Source organism: Paramormyrops kingsleyae, chromosome 22 (assembly GCF_048594095.1).
Source record: "Paramormyrops kingsleyae isolate MSU_618 chromosome 22, PKINGS_0.4, whole genome shotgun sequence".
In the NCBI taxonomy this organism is placed as follows: Eukaryota; Metazoa; Chordata; class Actinopteri; order Osteoglossiformes; family Mormyridae; genus Paramormyrops; species Paramormyrops kingsleyae.
Window position 1 is genome coordinate 11,777,123 of NC_132818.1, and position 21,840 is coordinate 11,798,962.

General features: G+C 45.1%; 1 protein-coding gene across 3 annotated transcripts; it reads left to right on the plus strand.

The window, feature by feature from the left end:
- The first annotated feature begins 123 nt into the window (after positions 1 to 123).
- Positions 124 to 20,161, plus strand: LOC111836835 (transient receptor potential cation channel subfamily M member 4-like). Of its 3 annotated transcripts, XM_072704905.1 has the most exons (30): positions 124 to 232; positions 337 to 697; positions 2,130 to 2,721; positions 2,907 to 2,968; positions 3,047 to 3,224; positions 3,851 to 4,031; positions 4,652 to 4,821; positions 4,900 to 5,077; positions 5,187 to 5,251; positions 5,344 to 5,568; positions 5,683 to 5,785; positions 5,867 to 5,985; positions 6,076 to 6,375; positions 6,455 to 6,556; positions 6,897 to 7,025; positions 10,996 to 11,125; positions 11,236 to 11,381; positions 12,389 to 12,501; positions 12,696 to 12,800; positions 13,026 to 13,072; positions 16,019 to 16,245; positions 16,320 to 16,435; positions 16,520 to 16,652; positions 16,854 to 17,028; positions 17,491 to 17,656; positions 17,764 to 17,945; positions 18,046 to 18,178; positions 18,265 to 18,337; positions 18,454 to 18,547; positions 18,724 to 20,161. In XM_072704905.1, exons 5-30 carry the CDS (start codon positions 3,102 to 3,104, stop codon positions 18,741 to 18,743), a joined length of 3,555 nt encoding a protein of 1,184 aa, XP_072561006.1. In that variant the 5' UTR covers positions 124 to 232; positions 337 to 697; positions 2,130 to 2,721; positions 2,907 to 2,968; positions 3,047 to 3,101; the 3' UTR covers positions 18,744 to 20,161. The 3 variants fall into 3 exon arrangements, with proteins under 3 accessions (XP_072561006.1, XP_072561005.1, XP_072561008.1); XM_072704904.1 differs by lacking the exon at positions 2,130 to 2,721; XM_072704907.1 differs by lacking the exons at positions 124 to 232; positions 337 to 697; positions 2,130 to 2,721; ... (1 more) ...; positions 3,047 to 3,224; positions 3,851 to 4,031 and having other exon boundaries at positions 4,691 to 4,821; positions 4,905 to 5,077.
- The last annotated feature ends 1,679 nt before the right edge of the window (positions 20,162 to 21,840 follow it).

Genomic DNA, 21,840 nt, shown 5'->3' on the forward strand with positions numbered 1-21,840 from the left:
TCTCTTGTTTTTATTGAGATTTAAACCATCCACATCCCCAGAAACAGAGGCTTCCCAGGTGTGACCTTTTGCTATGTCTTTTACACCTGTAAACGGATGGAGCCGGTGACGCAGTAGCGCCAGCCTAACAGCAGGTGTCGACGCCGCCCCCCCCCCCTCCAAAACTTATGAAATGAAGGAAACCGACGGCTCCTGCGAATTGCTAGCTAAAATAAAAGTGATTAAATGTGGGGTACGTGCTCACCGTCACTGGCAGAAGGTACACGAATGTCTGGTTATATATATATATATTTTATATATATATATATAAAAATAACATTTTCATATGACCTGCAGTTCACCACCTGTGTTCGTGTATCCAGGAACTGGAGAACATGTTACCTGTCACAGTGGTCCGGCACGCCCAACTTGTTCCCCGCCCTGTCTATCATTTGAACACCACCTCGGCAGTGGCGCCATTCCGGCAGCCGGGTGAGCTTCCCTGCAACAACCCGACAAGGCAGGCTCTTTCCGGGACGCTTTCACTGTGTGTTGCATACACCGTTTGAAGCAGACGACTGTGTATTTTTCCTGATATACGTGCACCGGGAGGGGGCACGGGCTTCTGCTGATTAAAAGAGAAATGGGGAAGACTGTAGAGAAAGACAAAGAAGTCACAGGAGGAAGAGGGGGGATGAGGAAAAGCCAGAAGGATCAGGTAAGGGTCTGTTTAGGTCACGGTCACTGTGCTGTTTTATCGGCGCGTTTAATACAGGAGTGACTCCGCATTTAATCCGTCTGGGTTATAAGGCGGAATATTGACTGAATGAAGAGCGGATTCGCATTGTCGTCTGTACCGGTTCGGGTCGCAGCATTTCCGAGGTCTGGAAACTTTGTCACAACTTGAATTCCAGTGCCGCTGTAAAACTGCCCGAAGGACAAGGCATGTCGCGACAGGCACCGCTTAGACCGCCCCAGGAACTAGAGAACCTAATTGTGAGCACTATCAGCGTTGGTTTGGTTACCTGGCACAGTACGGGGTCACTGCCGGGGGAACTGAGATTTATTAATACATATTGTCATTACGGCATCGTAAACCTCATGTAACAATTAAAGTACTTGAAATGCAGCATCCGAGTAGGATCAAGCTAAATAATTATGTTTCTTGTTGCTGGGAGTGCAAATAGTACAGATGAGTGGTGTACTCAGCATTAAGAGAGTGTCGCGTCATGGCGTGCAGAGGAGGTGGCGGGAAAGTGATTTATCGCGAGCTGGGGGTCAGATGACTTGGGGATCATTCTGTTCAGTCTCCCTCCTTTGGGCAGTGTCGATCTGTGTAAACATCTCGGCCCCGGCTGTTGTGTGTACACTCCGGACTGGCTAATCTCTGCTCCCACATGACACAATGTACTCATTAAGAAGCACATGTGTAGACTGTGTAGACACTATGAGGTAGACCAGCAAAAGGCACTGTGCAGCCAGCGTGGCCAACTCTTACGCATCTAGCGTGACTCACGCTTTCAGCCTCACGTACAGGCAAGGAATCTTACGGAAAATCTATATTATTCCACTATAAACCTAAAGTTTGTTACATAAAAGCGCTGGGTAGTTTGCAAACCCTACAGACTCTTTAAGATCTGCAGTGTTAAAAAAATTTAAGGGACACTTTGAAAACACATCAGATCTCAATGGGAAAAATAATCATGCTGTATATCTATACTGATATGGACTAGGTAATGTGTTAGGAATGAAAGAATGCCACATTGTTTGACGGAAATGAAAATTATCAACCTACAGAGGGCTGAAGTCAAAGACACCCCAAAAATCAAAGTGAAAAAATGATGCAGGCTAGTCCATTTTTCTGAAATTTCACTGCAGCAACTTAAAATCGTACTCAGTAGTTTATATGGCCCCCACATGCTTGTATGCATACCTGACAACGTTGGGGCTGCTCCTAATGAGACAAGGATGGTGTCCTGGGGGATCTCCTCCCAGATCTGGGCCAGGGCATCACTGAGCTCCTGGACAGTCTGAGGTGCAACCTGGTGGCTCCAGATGGACCGAAACATAATGTCCCAGAGGTGTTCCATTGGATTTAGGTCAGGCGAGCATGGGGGCCAGTCAATGGTATCCATTCCTTCATCCTCCAGGAACTGCCTGCATACTCTCACCACATGAGGCCGGGCATTGTTGGGCACCAGGAGGAACCCAGGACCCACTGCACCAGCGTAGGGTCTGACGATGAGTCCAAGCATTTAATCCCGATACCTAATGGCAGTCAAGGTGCATCCAAGCCTTACATCACCAAGTGCAATGCAAAGCTCCTGTGCTTGCCCAAATAGTTCAGCTTTTCTTGTGCTTTGACTAGTTTGTTTCCTTGACTGAAAGACTCATCCAGCTGTTTCACATTAGCATTAGTGACACATGCATGATTATAGGAGGCTGACATTATCAGCACACAGCAATAACTTGGTGCTCAAGTGAAATCCAAGTCCGTTTAATTGAAATGGTAATTTACAATTCCTGTCCTAGCTCAGAGTGTCCTCCCTGACATGGATTATCTGGTCACCCTACCTTTGGGTTGAATTAGAGCGGAGACTGCGAGCCAGGCCTTCTTGTCCAATATCAGTGCCTGACCTCACAAATGCTCTCCTGGAAGAATGGTCAAAAATTCCCAGAACACATTCCTAAACCTTGTGGACAGTCTTCCCAGAAGAGCTGAAGCTGTCATAGCTGCAAAGGGTGAGCCAACTCCATATTAAAGCTGCTCCACGGCACTGATCTTCCTGAAGGATCAGGCGACCAGGCAGAATGCGTGTTCATGATGTGTGCTGATGTGGGAGTTCTGTGAACCATGCAATGACCGTGTCTACTCAGATACTGGGCTTTTATCGGCAGTAATCCTCCCTTTATGAACTCCTTTTCAGAGCTGGATTCCCAAAGTCTTCAAACGGAGGGTGTGTACAGCCTTTATAGAAGATATCTCAAGGTAATGATATTCCTGTTGGCTGACACACCCTGTGTGTCCTGTTGGACCCTCTATGTTCACCCTCCCGTCGATCCACAGCAATGGGACACGGTGCCAGTGTGGGGCACTGCACGAGGCCCACAACTCTGTGGCCATGGGTGACTGCTTCGGGACGGCCATGGTGAGCCAGTGGGACAGCGCACAGCACTCCACCGAGTTCCCCACTGATGCCTTTGGCGAGCTGGAGTTCGCTGGGGCCGGCAGGAGGATCAGCCACGTGGGTGCCCCCTCAACGCCACTGCCGCCCGCTGCTCACTCATCATGTCCTTTTCTCTCACTATCTCTCTCCGCATGCCTGACTAACCCACGGTCTCATCGATTTCCTTATCACGACATACTTGATAACAAAAGAAAAGACATGGCTGTATAATGCCGCAGCACAACGTGATCCACCATGCGACACGTCCCATGCGGATGTGCAGGAGGGGCCCACCCCCAGGGTCCCGGTGGTGCCATGCCTGGTCTGAAGGCCTTCACAAAGGCTTAGGGGCTGGGGGAGGTGCCGGCAGAGTGGATAATAGCCGAGCTTTGACGGCAGTCTATCTGACATGGGCCCAGAGTTATTATGGTAGTTTAAGGAGCTGGCATCTCATTGTAGAGCGCTTGATACAGTTAGAAGCTTCGAGAAGCAGCATTTCTTCCTTCCAGATCATTTTATCTAAGGAGTTGGTGGATAGTGCTGTAACATAGAGCCCGGATCACAGCAACTTTCCTAACCAGGTTTTCCCAAATTTCAGACCATTCAATTCGCAAGTTCACCATATGCTCGTGAGCTCCACCTTCTGGCCCCATCACTGCGTGCTCACTCAGCATGTCTGTGTGTTTTCATCTTTCCTGTCCCAGTTCATACGCCTGGCCAGCGACAGCGAGCCCCAGAAGGTTTACCAGCTGTTGACAGGGCACTGGAATATCCCCCAACCCAACCTGGTGGTGTCGGTGGTGGGCGGTGACAGTCAGGAGAAGTTGAAGACCTGGGTTCGAAAAGTGCTGAGACAGGAGCTGGTGAAGGCGGCACAGAGCACAGGTAACCCACCTCCCCCACCCCACCCCAGCCCGTAAAACTGGCCCTCATTTTAGTTTCGACCTCCATATTTGTTTCTGAGCTGATTTACAGTGTGTGTGTGGGTGTGTGTGTGTGTGTGTGTGTGTGTGTGTGTGTGTTGTTTCCTTCTACGGGTGTAGAACCTGTGCCGCCACCAAACAGGGAGTGTCACAATCACAACCAACAAACACTCCCAGCTTCCATCTGCTGCCACTGAACTATGACAGAAGTTCAAGAGTTTTTTTTGTCTTTTTTTGTGTACAATCCAGAAAAACCGGTTTTTCCGTCCTGTAGGAAATTTGATAGCGTCTGCAGCATGAGAGCTTAGCAGTCTGCAGTCTTACTGCGATCGTACTCCTATGTTCAAAGAGAAGTCTTCCATAATCCCCTGTGGGGGAGCAGACGCTGCTCACCGCATGCAGCATGCCCTGTGTGTTTCTGTTTTTTCTGCTGTGTGACCTGCAGCAGGATGCAGTTTGGGAGTCACCGGGGTTCATTGTGGTGTCGTGGTTGTTGCTCTCGGATTTGTCACGGCTTTGCCTTTCTTCACAGCTTGGTGTGAATTAACTGGATCTGAGATTGTTTGTCCCTGTTTGTGCCAGGTGCATGGATTGTGACTAGGGGGCTCAGGGAGGGAGTGGGCAGGTGTGTCGGGGAGGCGGTCAGGGACCATGCAACAGCTGCTCCCTCCGTCTCCAAAAAGAAGGTGATCGCCCTCGGCATCGCCCCCTGGGGGCTGGTGGAGAACCGGCAGCAGTTGATTAATCCGCAGGTGAGGTGACCAGCACGGCAGAGGGAGCCTGGGGGAGGGGAGCTTGGTACACTGCCTCAGGGGCGTTTCTGCTTTCAGGGCAGTTTCCCTGCCAAGTACTACGTGAAGAACACCATGCAAGACTCCCAGTTTCTGGACAACAACTACCAGGCCTTCCTATTGATGGATGATGGTAGCGTGGGCCGGAGTGGGGGCGAGGCTGCCTTCCAGGCACAACTAGAGTACTACATCTCCAACCAGAAGACGGGCATCTGGGGTTAGCAGATTTTGAGATTCTTGAAGTTGGTGCAGAAATGGAAGGAGTTTTGTTATCTAAGGTCAGTCATCACTGTGTTCTGAGCAGTCTGTGATCCTTCCTCTCCCAGGAAGTGGAAGCATTGAAATACCAGTGCTGTGCATGCTGATAGCAGGAGAAGCATCCACACTAGAGGTGAGATGATGAAGAGGAGGAGGATGATAATGGCACAATGGAGAGGACCATCTTCTTCACACCTAATGAGCTCTTGTTTCTCTCTGCCTCAGAGACTCGACCTCTCACTCCGCTGCTGCACCCCCTGGATGCTCCTGCATGGCTCGGGGGGCATTACCGATTTCATCTGTGACGTGCTGAAAGATCTGCAGTCTCTGACCGCCTCCACTATGTCCCCGGAGGGCGAGGGCCTCAGGTTGGAGCAGAGGAACAGAGTCAAGGAGTGGTTGAAGAAACATCTCCCTTTGGAGAAGGAGGTGGAAAAGCTGACTGAGAGGGTGAGAGCATCACCTGGGGTTGGTTGGCCTCAGACCATCTTTCTTGCATCCAGTCAGACGTATTTGCTTGTGGACATATGACCCTGCCTGCTTCTCCTCCTCCTTTCTGCCCAGATCCTCAGCATCTATCAGAATCAAGACCTGATCACCATCTATAGCAGCGAGCAGGAGGGGCCTGATGACTTTGACACGTTGTTGCTGAAGGCCTTGGTGAGAGGTAATGTTCACATGCCGGACGTGTGAGGGTGTGGGCCCTATAGTGCCAGGGTATTGAACCTTTAGGCTGCGTCCCTCCCAGCCAGCAAACGTAAGTCCAGTGACGCCAGCGAGCACACGGAGGAGCTCAAGCTGGCTGTAGCCTGGAACCGTGTAGACATCGCCAAGACCGAGCTCTTCAGTAGCGACATCCAGTGGAGGGTGAGTGCGTCTTCTGCTCTCGGGGAAAAAGTGAAGGTGCGTAAGCTACAGGAAATTACATCAGATGGTCTACCATCTCCCCTCTGGCAGTACGAGGACCTAGAAGGCCCCATGACGGATGCCCTGGTCAATAACAAGCCTCAGTTCGTCCGTCTCTTTACGGAAAACGGGTTGAACATCCTGGACTACCTGACGTATGAGCGTCTGGAGAACTTGTACCGCTCGCTGCCCGACAGCTCGCTGGCCTACACTTTGCTGCAGTGCCACCTGCTGGAACGGCTCAGCATCACCAGCTCTCCCCGTGCCGACACGGATGGCACCAATGCCGTGAAGAATCCTGACAGCTTGCTGACCGAATCCAGCTTGGCCAACGAGCTGACCCTCTTTGAGGTGGGCCAGGACGCGGCGGAGAAGGTTACACCTGATGTATCTTCATGGGTTCTGCTCAAACCTTGGTTCCCTGTCCCAGGTGTCACAGGTCCTACAGGACATAACGGGGGATGTCTGCCAGCCGTTTTATTACAGCCTGTTGGAACTGGATCATGGCATAAGCACGAGAAGAGCGATGAAGGTACTGTCCGCTCATTTGACCAAAGTGCCTTCTCAATATCGCACACAGTGCCCCATCAGATAGGAGTAATTCCACCACCCTCTACTCTTCTATCTCCTATCCTTTCCTCCCCAACTATAACCCCTCTGTCCCTTCACCTGTCCTCCCTAACCCTTCTGTCCCCTAACCTTCCCCCCCTAACCCTAACCCTCAGATTTGTCCAGCAGCCAGAGCCCGGTCTGCACCAACCTGGTCTGCCTGCCACTGCTCATTACATGAGGCAGCAATGCTTCTGTTCTCATTGGGTTCAGGTTTCTTACCCTGGTGCTCGATACCGACTCTCTGCCCCCCTCCTCCCCAGCTGATGAACAAGCTACTCCAGGGGCAGTGTGAATACCGCCCTCGCCGCTGTCGCTCGCCCTGGGTCTCACTCTTCATCTGGGCCCTCCTGCAGAACCGCCATCAGATGGCCATCTATTTCTGGGAGATGGTGAGTTTCGGGCTGGGCCTGTCTTTGGGGTGCTCAGGTGTGTGTGTGGCTGACACTGAGGAGCACACAGCACATGTACTCATCATGCTTGTAATGCTGACTAAGAAAGAAAATCATTTTCATACTGCCAAATGATGTCACTCAGGTGAATGTAGTGTGTGTGTGAGTGCGCACTAGGATGGGGTGAAAAAATCAAAACTTCCAATAGCAATTTCCAATAGTGCGGAAAAGTTGTCACCGGACCTCGTTATTAAACGTGTAAAATATCTTTGAAATAGGTTAATATTTTCAGGTTCCGCAACGCGATCAAAGTTTTCACCTGTCACATCAATGGGCAATATACACTATCCATTATCTATACTCATCGGTGTTGTGTTTCTGCACTTTCACAACATGATAATCACTACAAAATACCAACATTCAGGTAACGCAGGTTTTTACTGGGTATCAGCCATACACATACATTACATCGTTCTGCGGCTCTATGTGCATTACGATTAATCACCTTACATATTTTTTGTAATGTTGTTCCTGTATTGCCATTTTATTGTTTTTTACTATGTGATGTTTTAGTTTACTGTTTTACTGTGTTTTGAGATCTACAGAAGTTACTTGTGCATGTAAGTGCTTTCTCTTGCCAGTGAACTTTACATACCTGGAATACAGAACCTTGCAGTATTGAAACTGGTATGTTTGACATGAATGTTTTGGCATTCATTGGTGTTGTGTTTGTGTACTTTCACAACATGATAATCACTACAAAATACCAACGTTCAGGTAACGCAGATTTTTATTGGGTATCAGCCATACACATACATTACGTCGCTCTGCGGCTCTACGTGCATTACGATTAATCACCTGTCACATCAATGCGCAGATCCACGCTACATGTCATCCATATCATAATGCAATGTAAAATTGTTCCTCAGTGCCACCAAAATGAAAAGTATAAAGCATGACAGTCAAAATGGTTAGATACACTATATTACCAAAAATATTGGGACACCTGAATTCAATGATTTGGAGGGGTGTCCCAAAATTCTTGATAAGACCTAGATGGATAAAGTGGTATAGATAATGGATAGTGTATATTGCCAGTATGTCAGTGTAGGCATGCTCCTGTGGTATAGATAATGGATAGTGTATATTGCCAGTATGTCAGTGTAAGCATGCTCCTGTGGTATAGATAATGGATAGTGTATATTGCCAGTATGTCAGTGTAAGCATGCTCCTGTGGTATAGATAATGGATAGTGTATATTGCCAGTATGTCAGTGTAAGCATGCTCCTGTGGTATAGATAATGGATAGTGTATATTGCCAGTATGTCAGTGTAAGCATGCTCCTGATGTATAGATAATGGATAGTGTATATTGCCAGTATGTCAGTGTAGGCATGCTCCTGTGGTATAGATAATGGATAGTGTATATTGCCAGTATGTCAGTGTAAGCATGCTCCTGATGTATAGATAATGGATAGTATATATTGCCAGTATGTCAGTGTAGGCATGCTCCTGTGGTATAGATAATGGATAGTGTATATTGCCAGTATGTCAGTGTAAGCATGCTCCTGATGTATAGATAATGGATAGTGTATATTGCCAGTATGTCAGTGTAAGCATGCTCCTGTGGTATAGATAATGGATAGTGTATATTGCCAGTATGTCAGTGTAAGCATGCTCCTGATGTATAGATAATGGATAGTGTATATTGCCAGTATGTCAGTGTAAGCATGCTCCTGTGGTATAGATAATGGATAGTGTATATTGCCAGTATGTCAGTGTAAGCATGCTTATGATGTATAGATAATGGATAGTGTATATTGCCAGTATGTCAGTGTAGGCATGCTCCTGTGGTATAGATAATGGATAGTGTATATTGCCAGTATGTCAGTGTAAGCATGCTCCTGATGTATAGATAATGGATAGTGTATATTGCCAGTATGTCAGTGTAAGCATGCTCCTGTGGTATAGATAATGGATAGTGTATATTGCCAGTATGTCAGTGTAAGCATGCTCCTGTGGTATAGATAATGGATAGTGTATATTGCCAGTATGTCAGTGTAAGCATGCTCCTGTGGTATAGATAATGGATAGTGTATATTGCCAGTATGTCAGTGTAAGCATGCTCCTGATGTATAGATAATGGATAGTGTATATTGCCAGTATGTCAGTGTAAGCATGCTCCTGTGGTATAGATAATGGATAGTGTATATTGCCAGTATGTCAGTGTAAGCATGCTCCTGTGGTATAGATAATGGATAGTGTATATTGCCAGTATGTCAGTGTAAGCATGCTCCTGATGTATAGATAATGGATAGTGTATATTGCCAGTATGTCAGTGTAAGCATGCTCCTGTGCGCCACATTTCTGAATGAGTCGTTTCTCACTTACTCATTGTCATTGACCGATTGTTAGGTTCTTGTATTGAATTGGAACAATTTTACATTGCGTTATGATATGGATGATACGTAGCGTGGATCTACGCATTGATGTGACAGGTGAAAACTTCGATTGCGTTGCAGAACCTGAAAATATTAACTAGGGCTGTCAAAATTAACGGGTTAACGCGGATTAATCCATCATCGTGATTAATCTGATTAAAATTTTTAACGCAATTAACCCATCTGCAGCGCAGAATGATTCAAAATCCCTGAAATGTCTCTGTCAACCCATTTCGGGCAGTTTTGGTGTGTTCCATTTGCCCTCGGAACTCGTATTCCGAGTCGGATTCCGGAGTTTTGAAGCCAGAAGTAACGACATGCACGGTCCCGTTTCTCGGAGATCTCGGAGCAGCACAGTGGATCCCGAGTTCAGAATCCAAGATGGCTGTGCCTTTTATCAACAGAAGGGAAAGTTGTAGTTTTACTGTTTAAGTACTACTTCTCATTTGTGGCTCATTCAATCGGTCGCACACGCTATACCGTCCAAGTTATCTGTGGATGTGTTGCTACGGAGTTTTATATGTAAAGCACCGCACGTAATGTGTTATCAACTGATATTGCTAACAATGACAATTAATCGGGCTAGAATTGGACTTCATGGTTAGTTGGATTATTTGTCGGATTTACGGTAGTTCGTGCTAATTGTAAGCGAACGAAGATAAAGACCATTTAAACTGAGGTACCTTAAATCCGACAAGTTGTCCGGCTAAACAAAAAATCTTGCTTTTTGATATGGGTCCATGGTATTGCACTTCTGTGGCAGATGGAATACATCCGACTCATGTTCAAGATGTTCAATAAACATGTTAAGTGCATATATATTCCCTTTTTTCTTGAGTCGGTTTGCTCATGCAAAATTAAATGTGATTAATATAGATTGAAAATGAATGGTATTTAATCGTGATTAATCTAAATTAATCCACCGCAACCCTGTGATTAATCTGATTAAAAATTTTAATCGTTTGACAGCACTAATATTAACCTATTTCAAAGATTTTTTGCAAGTTTAATAACGAGATCCAGTGACAACTTTTCAGCACTATTGGCAATTTTGATTTTTTCACCCCACCCTAGTGCGCACGCACATTTTAGTAATTATTACATTGTAGGGACTAGACTTTTCCACAATGTGATGAAAACCTGTAACTTTTTACCTTGTGGGGACATTTTTTTGATCCCCAAAAGGATAAGCTCAGTTCTATAAAAATCTGTAGGTGCAATCAAAAAACTAAAGTTTTGTATTTTGTTTGGTTACTTATGGTTAAGGTTATAGCTGGATAAGGGTTCAGGTTGTCATTGTTGGGATTAGGGTTATGCCCTTACAAATGAATATGGACGGTCCTCATAAACATGAATATATGGACTGTGCATGTGTGTGTCTGTGTGTCACTGTGTACTGCCAGGCTGCCACCCGCCTGTCTTGGGCATATCTTGCATCATAACCAGTGCAGACAGAGCCTGGATCTCTGTAACCCCAAACCAGAGACTGTTTGACTCCCGACTCCCTGACTCTGATGCTGACTCTCCCAGGCTGGCGAGTCGGTGCTCAGTGCCCTGTCTGGCTGCAGGATCCTCAGGGAGCTCTCCAGGATGGAGGGTGAGACAGAGATGAAGCTCTCCATGAAGGAGCTTGCTGAGAGGTTTGAGAATCTGGCGCATGGTGAGTGAGGTGCGCTTTTTTGGGGGGGGGGGCATTTTGGAGGGGTGGCTGGGCAGTCGCATTTGCTAGCGGCTCTGATGTGGGGAGCGTGCTGTGTCCTCACCTCCCAGATGTGTTCAGTGAGTGCTACCAGAGCAGAGAGAGTCGCTCCTTCAAGCTCCTCATCATGAAGTCATCCGTGTGGGGGGGGGCCACCTGCCTGCAGATGGCCATCGCCGCTGACGCCCGTCTCTTCTTCAGTCATGATGGCGTGCAGGTGTGGCATGATGGGGGCTGCGTAAATACTATGCATGTAATGGTGAATCGCGAATCAGTTAAAATCGATGTAAATGTATGACGATTTAAACCGGCTGATGTGGAAAATGAATAGCTACTTTAGGAGTACTTCACAGTACTTTAACAGAAAAACTGGTGTAATATTACTTTTGATTTCACAACGTCAGTTCGACGTCAGATGTCACTGCGTATTCACGTCGATGTCATATGTCAGTTTTTGGTTTTGACCGAATGCAAGATGGTGAGCGAATTTGAAATTGAGGACACACCACTGGGCGGGGCAGTGGTTAGCGCTGCTGCCTCACAGCTAGAGGGTTCGGTCCTGGGTCCTTTCTGTGTGGAGTTCGCACGCTCTCCCCGTGTTCGCGTGGGTTTTCGCCGGGGGCTCCGGTTTCCTCCCACGGTCCAAAAGTGTGCAGGATAGGTTGATTGGTGAGTCTAAATTGGCCCTGTAGTTGTATGAGTGTGTGTACCCTGTGGTGTGTTGGCACCTGCCCAGGGTTGGTTCTCATCTGCGCTTATTGTTCCTGGGATAGGCTCCGGTCCCCCCCCGTGACCCCAGTTGGGATTAAGCGGTTTCAGAAAATGGATGGATGGATGGAGCAAAGATTATTAAAAGGGCAAACCACGCTAAAAAGCTGCATATGCAAGCCTTAGTTTATTTATTTGAAGATTTTTTTTTTACTTATTTTGATTTGGGATTTTTTAAAACAGTATTTTATTCAATTTCAGTTGCACTGTTAAGAAGAGGACACTTTTTGCACAGTTTAGAAAGATAAATATTTTTGAATAAATTTGTCTGCAGCTCATTCTGTTAAAAAATCATAAGAAAGTCGTATAGTGAACTCTGAATCGTGAATCGTATCTAATCGAGTTGAGTGTATCGTTACATCCCTAGTAAATACTGTTGAGGTTCTTATTGGTTTCTTAGCTGTTGACATCCTCGGTTTTGTGTTCCCTTTTAACTTTTTGTCTTGTCGCGCTCAGTCTCTCCTGTCCCAGATCTGGTGGGGGGACATGGAGAGGAAGACAGAGATCTGGAAGCTTGTGCTCACCTTCTTCATCCCTCCTCTTGTGTATACAGACCTTATTTCCTTCAGGTAAGCCTCCTATTGACGGTAAGGTATCTGTATTGGTGTCACTCAGTGGTTAAGGATAATTAATTTCTTAAAATTTAATCTCAAACAAATTATCTGAATACGTACTGCCATCTTCTACAGTGACCAACGTGTTATTAAACATTTAAGTTTAGGAGCAGGACTGAACAACACAACCCCACCCACTTTCCTTTCAGAGAACCGGAGGAAGAGATGAACACTGAGACGGGTTCCTTCGGGAAGGACCACGAGAGCCTGGATGGAGGAGAGATGGTCCAGTTCTTGGGCGAAATGGCCAACATGTAAGGAGCCCGCTGTCTGTGCTGGAGGAGTCACAGTGTCACACAGAGACACACACTGGGTGTTTCTGGTAGAACTCCATCGGTGGGATTCTTTGTTTAATTAGTATTTGAAATTACCTCTTTTTAATGCAGGCATATTGTTTAAGTGATTGATTATTGGGAAGCAATTTGCGTGTTATGCTGCCTTAACCTAGCAGAGAATGAGGAATACCTTCTCTGTTACAGGGAGGAAGGTTACCAAGAACATACTCGCCTCACATCCACACCTAAAGGTCGGTTTCTTCAGTGTCTACTTTTTCTTCATTACTTACTCTGTGTATCTCTCCATTTTTGTGCTCTGCTCTCCTCTGAATTAATTTAATTACAGTTAGATACAACATAAAAGTGAGGCAAATAGCACTTTGCAGACAATCATGCTGTTGAGGAGTTAACTAGGCTATAGTGCAGTTAGGCTGAGCTTCCAATGAAGTGTAAGCAGGGACAGGAGCTACACAACAGCTGCACAAAAGCTAGTAAGAACCTAATAAGACTATTTAAGAACCAGAAGTGCAACATAAGAGCATTCAAAGAACATAGAGACATCAGGTTTGTAGAGGAATTCATGGCACAGATGGGTCTTGAGGTGTTTCTTGAATGTGGACAGGGAGTCTAATGACCAGACGTGGTTTGACAACTCATTCCACCATTGGGGAACCACACAAGAGAACCATCTGGAATGTTTCAATACTGCCCCTGAGCACAGGACAAACTTCTGACAAAAAAGAAGCCTGTTTCTTATAGTACAGAATATATTGCCAATTGTAAAATGGAATATTGGCAAACATTAAGTTCAGTTAAAATACACAATTTCTCACATTGCCATCAGTGCCACTTCACATCATGTCATGCTAATTACAACATATCTAACAATGTATTGGTTAACGCTGAAGTGAATGTGCTGAAACAATACACTGTGTGCAGAATTATTAGAAAAGTGTGTATTTTATTTGTATCTTCTCTTTAGGCTGATATTTTCAGCCCAGATGAATCTCTAATGAAGAATGAACTTTAAAAATAGAGCATGTTAAATATTTGGTCTTAGTTCTTCCTTCTGAAGAAAAACAAAAAACAAATGGACACTTCCCTGTACAGAATTATTAAACTAATTATTACAGTGGTACCTTGGTTTGCAAGCATAATTCATTCCAGAAACGTGCATTTAATCCAAAGCACTCGTACATCAAAGCAAATTTTCCCATTAGAAATAATGGAAACTCAGATGATTCATTCCACAACCCAAAAATATTCATATAAAAATCATGAATACAAAATATAAAGTAAAAATACATAAAACAAATTAACCTGCACTTTACCTTTGAAAAGAATCGTGGATGGTGTGAGGGAGATGAGAGAGAGGAGAGGAGGAGGGTTATTTTGTAGGACGACTTTCACTATAACTAACAGAATCACTGGTATCTGTTGGCTCACTGGAATCTTTTTCTTTTTGTGCGACATTAACAAGGAAATCTATCCAATGACAGCTGCTTTTGCCTCCTTTTGAGGATTTCACGGAAATGTGACATTGCATTGCCGTTAAACGGATTCATCGCTCGCACTGCTACGCCCTTATTTGGGTGCTGCTTTTCTACTAAATTTTGACTATACGAGTGAGGCACGCCTACTGAGACCGAGCATGGGAAACGATTACTCACAATTCCGCAGTGAGAGAGGGAGGGAAGAACCATCAGCTCAGTTGTTATCACGTAACGCTAGGCAGACAAAGCATAAACGTAATACTCGTATTACAAGACCTTGTTTATCAAGTTAAAATTTATTTAAAAATTTTGCTTGTCTTGCAAAACACTTGCAGACCAAGTTACTCACTCTCAATCCAATATTTTACTGTATTACTATTAAAATGGCCCAAAATAATAAAGTGCCACTCAGAGGGATGCAAAACAATCAAAATTGCCAGACTTTTGAAATGTGATCACTGTACAACCAAGTCTTTTGTGGCCAATGGCCAAAGAGGACTGAAGAAGCATGTAGAGAGAAAACACAGATGGACTGCCAAAGATATGTGTCAAATTAAAGGAGAGACTTCAAGAAACACTTTTTCATCAACTGCTGTCATTTTTTTAAAGTGTAATCTTACCAGAGTCTCTGGAAGTGTGCTGCGTGACATCACTAAGGTCACAAAAGTTGAAACATGACCTCCACTCAATATGGCATGCAAGGTAAAACAATGGGCACAGATATGTCTCAAGACTGATGTTACAGTTTTGTGGACAGATAAGATGAAAGCAGCTCTTGATGAAGCAGATGTATGGGCCCTCTTCAAACACCAGCAATAAGAAGTCAACAACTTTCAAAAATATTATGATATTCATGCAGGAAAATGCCCCTTCCCATGCATCAAAGCATTCCATAGACTGGCCAAGATAGGCTTGAAAGGTGACTGATTTATGACCTGTTCCCCTTCATCGCCTGACTTAACCCCTACTGAGAATTACTGGGCCTTACTGACGTGTGGGATTTACCAAGATAGCAAGTAGTACACTTCTCAGATCAGCATCTGGGAGGTGATTCTAGCTGGCTCAGCTAATACAGGATGGGATTAAATCAAAAACATGATTGGTTCAATGAGCAACAGGTCATTGAAAAGAAAGGTGGCTATACAGGACATTAAACTTGGTGAAGTGGGCTGTATAGAACGATTGATTATTTGATATTCCTTATTTATACATTTATATTATATATATTTATACTATTTCTTTTGATGGTGAAGAGAGAAAATCGACTTAGTTTCTCATTGTCTAATTATGTGCACACTGATAATCAAGTGTTTTTCTTTACACTTTCACAAACAAAAATTAATGTAACATTTTCTCTCTAAGTAAATTTACTTGGAGCAAAATAAGACTTCTGAATTCACTTTCATAAGTCTGCCCAACTTTTGCTTAAAATTATCTCTAGGAATAGTACTTGCCAACTATTTCTGCACAGTTCAAATTCCATGGTTGGTAGAGTGATTTCACCTTTCGGCCTATGAGCAAGGCCCTTCACCCCCTGAAGGTGATAAAAGCATCTGTTAATAAACAAATGTAAATATAATGTAAATAAGCAGGCAGTTCCTTGGGGTGGGGGAGGCCTGCAGGGTAGGCCTTGTATAGGTGACTAAGAGTTGGATTAATGTGTTGCTGTTTGCTGTGCTGTCCCCCCTCGCCCCCCCCCCCCAGCTTCCTCTTCATACAAGTGGCCCTTTTTGGTGTCTCGGTGGCGCCGGTTCTGGTTCGCACCCGTCACCTCGTTCCTCGGCAACGTGCTGATGTACTTCCTCTTCCTCGTTGTGTTCGCCTACATCCTGCTGGTGGACTTCAGGCGTCCCCCCCCAGATGGCCCCTCCCCCATGGAGCTGCTTCTCTACTTCTGGGTCTTCACCCTGGTCTGTGAGGAGCTCCGGCAGGTAGGGTCAAGTGCATGCGCACGCATGCAAAGGGATTGGCAGCAGCAGACGTTAAAATCTCATGTCTCCATCAGACCTTCGTGCTGGGGAACACCACCGTACTCCAGAGCATGCGATTTTACATCCAGGATGTGTGGAACAAGTGTGATCTCACTGCCATTGCTTTCTTCATTTTGGGCATGTCCTGCAGGTAACTAGGCAGGTAGCTGTGCTGCAATTCCCCACCTGTAGGGGGCATATGTACAGCTGTCTCATCTCTACCTGTCTTATTCAGGATGTTTCATGTAACCTATGAGTTTGGCCGGGCTATGCTGTGCCTGGACTACATGGTCTTCACTCTGAGGCTCATCCACATCTTCGCTGTCCACAAGCAACTGGGACCCAAGATCATCATCGTGGGCAAGATGGTGAGAAGAGGAACTCTTTGATTGAGTACAGGAAGGGCTAGCATCTATATTTGGGATTTCTGCAGCTGAAGTCAGCTTTTTTTAGCCTAGGAAGCTGCTTAATGTAACTTAATGTAATGTGAGTGTTTATGTAAACATTCTATGCACAATGAAATGATTCAACCTCTTGTCCTTGTTTGTCTACTTCCACCCATCTTGTAGATGAAGGATATTTTCTTCTTCCTGTTCTTCCTGGGGGTGTGGCTGCTGGCATATGGTGTGGCCAATCAGGCGCTGCTATACTCCTACGATCCTCGCCCACACTGGGTCCTAAGGAGGGTTTTCTACAGACCTTATCTTTACATATTTGGGCAGATCCCCCTGCAGGACATTGATGGTACAGTATGTGGACCTGTGTGTTGATGCACACTAAGATGGCCACTGAAGGCCACTGAGCACAATCATCTTCACCTGAATTTAAACATGCATGCAATGTTAGTCATGTGACCAGTGGTTACTGTGTGTGTGTGTGGGAGGGTTATGTATATAGTACATTGTGGGGACCAAATGTCCCCACAATGTGATAAAAACCTGTTATTTTGACATGACCATTTTTCCTGACCCCACCAGTTTTATAAAATTATGTGAGTGCAATCAAAATCCTAAAAATGTTAGAAGTCTCGTATTTTGTTTGGTTACTTATAGTTAAGGTTAGGGCTGGGTAGGGGTTATAGCTGAGGTTCCCCCAAAAATATGAACACAAATATGTGTGTGTGTGTGTGTGTGTGTCTGTGTGTGTGGGTTTGCAATGGGGGTCTTCACGCTTGTAACCTCTCCCTCCCCCTCTCCACTCCTCTAGCGACAAAGCTGGGTGACGTCCAGTGCACTGACAATGCCACAGCTATCGAGATGGGTGAAGAACCGTGCATGAACCTCTACGTCAACTGGCTGGTCATTGTGCTCCTGGTCGTCTACCTGCTGGTCACCAACATTCTGCTACTCAACTTACTCATTGCCATGTTCAGGTGCCTGCGGACCCTGGGGTGTACAGGTGGCTCAATGTTCATGTCTGTACTGATGTCTGTGATAAATGACTGACATTCATTTTGGGTTCCCCATTGCCTTTCCCCAGTTATACATTCTCCAAGGTGCAGGAGAATAGTGACATCTACTGGAAATTCCAGCGTTTCAATCTGATAGCAGAGTACCATTCCAGGCCTTCACTAGCACCGCCCTTCATCCTGCTGTCCCACCTCAACCTCCTCATCAAACGACACATCCGGAAAGTCCCCTCTATGAAAGTCCAGCATTTTGGTGAGTGGCCTGCAACCTGTGTGAGCTGGGGGGGGGGCGGCAGGGCATACCCTGTGTCGGCACCACCCAAGTGACGCCTGCTGTTTCCCCATGTCCCCAGAGCTGACTCTCAACAGCCTGGCGGCCAACCAGCTCCATACCTGGGAAGCCATCCAGAAGGAGAACCTTCTGGTCACGCAGAGCAAGAAGCAGAAAGATTGTGACAGTGAGCGGCTCAAGCGGACGTCCACAAAGTAACGGCAGACCTCCATCACGCGTCGCCACAGCGTGCATTCCGAACCTGTGCTGTGCTGTAACCAGCCTGTGTTTCCGTGTGTAGGGTGGACAATGTGCTGAAGCATGTGACCGACCTGCGGGATCATGACCGGAGGCTGAGGCAGGTGGAGTCTGAGGTCAGCATGCCTGTTCTCTGATGTATATCCTAAACGCAAATTGGACTGGCCAATTGTGGATGGTGACACTTTGCTCTGCTGGCCACCATCTGTGTGACGCATGTCCTCTGTTGCAGTTGGAGTATTGCTGTAGAGCCCTCAACTGGTTGGTAGACTCAATGTCACAGAGCAACTTGATTAAAGCCGAACAACCTCCACCTAAGCTTCAAGGTTAGTTCTGCCTCTCTGGAGGATGTCTGGCCTTCAGATCAGGCTGTTTAAAAAATAATGTGGAAGGGGTACTCACTTGGGTACTCAAGTGTACTCATGACTCCTTAGGAATCTCCATGCCGCATGACCCACTGAATCCAAAGGACCTTTATTTATTTCTCTTTCTCTGTTTCCAGACTATCTTCCATCACCATGAATTGTTAACTCACACAGATGTACCAGGAAAGAAAAGGACCCTTGCTTCTGTTGGAGTTTTATTTTCTTACCTGCTTTTCCAAAGGGAGCTCTCCAGGACTCAGGGAATTCCATGCTAATGTTAAGATCGTCCTTCTGTTTTATGTTTTATTTTTACATTGTGGGGACCGCAATGTGATTAAAAACCTGTAACTCTTAACCTTGTGGGGACAATTTTTTTGGTCCTCAGAAGGCTAACCTCTGTTTTATTAAAACCCGAGGATCTGTGTCAAAAAATTAAAAATCCAAATCAAAAAGTCTTGTACAGTGGTACCTCAGTTCTCGAACTCATTAGAACTCGAATTTCTTAAAAGTCGAACAAAGTAGTTAAAAAAAAAATTACCTAGAAATCGATCTGAATCTCAGAAGTCAAACCCTGAACGCCGACCTAGGATAACATGTACGCGTGGGAAAATGAGTCACGCGGCACGTCTCTCAGCGGAAACAAAGGGTAACGCTTCAGTCTCAGCCTCTCATTCGCTGTGATAGCATGTTTACACTAGCTGAATACATATATTTAGGCAGTAAAATACATTTAGACAATGATAGACAGTAACAGCAATTATTATATAATAAAATACATTGAAAAATAAAGAATACTTATTAATCATTTAAATAATAAACCAATAATACATTTAATTACAATAATATTGTCGTGCCCAGCGGGGAACAGGAAAAATGCAGATGGACAATACAATGACCAGACTGGGGAAACCAACTGAAATGCGGACTAAATACAGAGGACTAATGACAACAACCAGAAACAGCTGATCACACAAGGATTCCACACGGGGTTAACGAGGGGGCGTGGCACACGGAAGGAGCGGACGATTGGGGCATGACACAGTGTTAATTTTTTTTTAAACTTTACTCATTGTTTGGATACATTTATTTTCTTACTTTAAAAATTACTGTTTTGATAAATTTGCTTAGATGTGTTTAGTACAGTATATGCTTTTCTTTTTTTGTCCGATTCATTTTTTTAAATGCTAAAAAAAAACATATTTCGGTGTAATTTTTTGGGGCTGGGAACCAATTAATTGGTTTTCCATTATTTATTATGGGGTAAATTCGATCAGAACTCGAACTTTTTAGGATTGGATCAGGAGTTATGAACCGATTAATTTCGAGTTCTGAGGTACCACTGTATTTTGTTTGGTAACATGGTTAAGGTTAGTTCTGGATGGTTAAAGGTGTCATAGTTGGGATTAGGGTTTTTCTTATAGAGATGAATGGAGACCTCCCATAAAAATACAAACTCCATTTCCATAATAGTTGGTATATTCTCTAAAATGTAATAAAAACAAAAATCTGAGATTCGTTAATTCATGTGAATATTTAACTGACAAAAGTACAAATAAAAAAATTTCAATAATTTTACTGATCAACTTAATTGTGTTTTGTAAATATATGCAAAGTTAGAATTTGATGGCTACAACACACTGGTGCACAGAATATTCCAGTAACACTGGTTTGGAAGACTCCACATTAAACAGGCTAATTGGTAGCAGGTGAGGTATCACGATTGGGTATAAAAGTAGCATCCATCAAAGGCTCAGTCTTCAAACAAGGATGGGTCGTGGTTCAATCCTTTGTGTAAAAATTCAGGAGTTAAGGGTGTCGTGACTGGGATTAGGGTTTTTCCTATAGAGATAAATTAATGGGCCCCATTTAGATAGGTATGCCAATGTGTGTGTGTCCAGGTATGCCTTACCTTGTGGGGACCAAATGTCCCCAGAACGTGATGAATACCCATTTTTTTACCTTTTGGGGAAACTCTATTTTATAAAAATCTGTGACTGCAATGAAAAGACTAAAAATGCAAACACTCTTGTATTTTGTTTGGTTACTTATGATTATGGTTAGGGCTGGGTAGCGGTTAAGGTCGTCATAGTTAGCATTAGCATTTTTCCTGTAGAAATGAATGAGTGGTCCCCAAAAAGATATGATTACACGACTGTCTGTATGTCTGTGTGTGTGTGACAGCATAAGCAGGTGCACAAGCTTCATTGTAAATAGAAATGCCAGATGGGACAGTATATCTTTTCAGTTTACATTCTGCATCCTCGGGGGGGGGGGTTCATTCTAAATTGGTTTGTCACTTGGGTTTTTTTTATTCATCTTAAAAATCTATTTCTTCACTGAAGCTTGGTTGACTTGCAGACTTTCTTGCTTGTGTTTGGAATGCCGCTGCTTTATAAGCTTGTAAAACCAAAAGAAAAACTTTATAAGAACCGTGTGAGTGTTTGTGTCTGTGAAAGTGCAGCAGCGTGTGGAGGGGGGAGGCAGTGCATGGCCAGATCTTTTCAGAAGTCCTGAAATGGAAGCCACTCCCATTCATGTGCCCCCCCCCCCACATCGGTCTCCGTATCCCCACCCAAGGAAGGGTCAGGTTCCCCTTGTCATAGCCTTAAATGGGAAGAGCAGAAGATGGGTGCAAGGATGGATGATGTAAGCTTCTCAGAACACATCCTTCTTCAGTCTGCCATGGAGTGTGAACCACATGTGTGAACATGTCTCGTTTTTGGTGTTTTGACACTTAAAAAATGCGGATCTGCCTGCCGGATCACCCGCACCCCCAGGCAGACGTTCTCTGCAGCCTGGTTCTGGGGAAAGGCATCTCACTCTCCGCTAAGATCCCACCTTAAATGAAGACAGGAGTGACCTGTGTGTTCCAGCTCAGAAACAGACCAGCGGGGCGATACACTCACAAGCATGTGCAAGCAGATCCCGCCTTAAGCAGACTGACAAGAACATCCCGGCGCCATGTGTCAGGCATCTCCACTTTCAGCCACACTGCACCTTCTGCACACACATTCTCTCCATCTCATTTAATCAATGTTAAGCTGAGGGTATCTTTAGTGCCCAGAAGGTGTCTGAAAGGGTAAGGGACAGGCAAGAGTGCCAGGAGCAGAGAGCCGTGTGCATTGTGGGTAAAGGTGGGCTGCAGTCCAGTGCGGAGCCCCCCCCCTGCTGCCACTGAGGTGTCCAATTTGAAAGGGTCCAGCTTTTTCATTGTGCCATGAGGAGCGGGAGGAGGAACACAAGGGTGAAGCGGG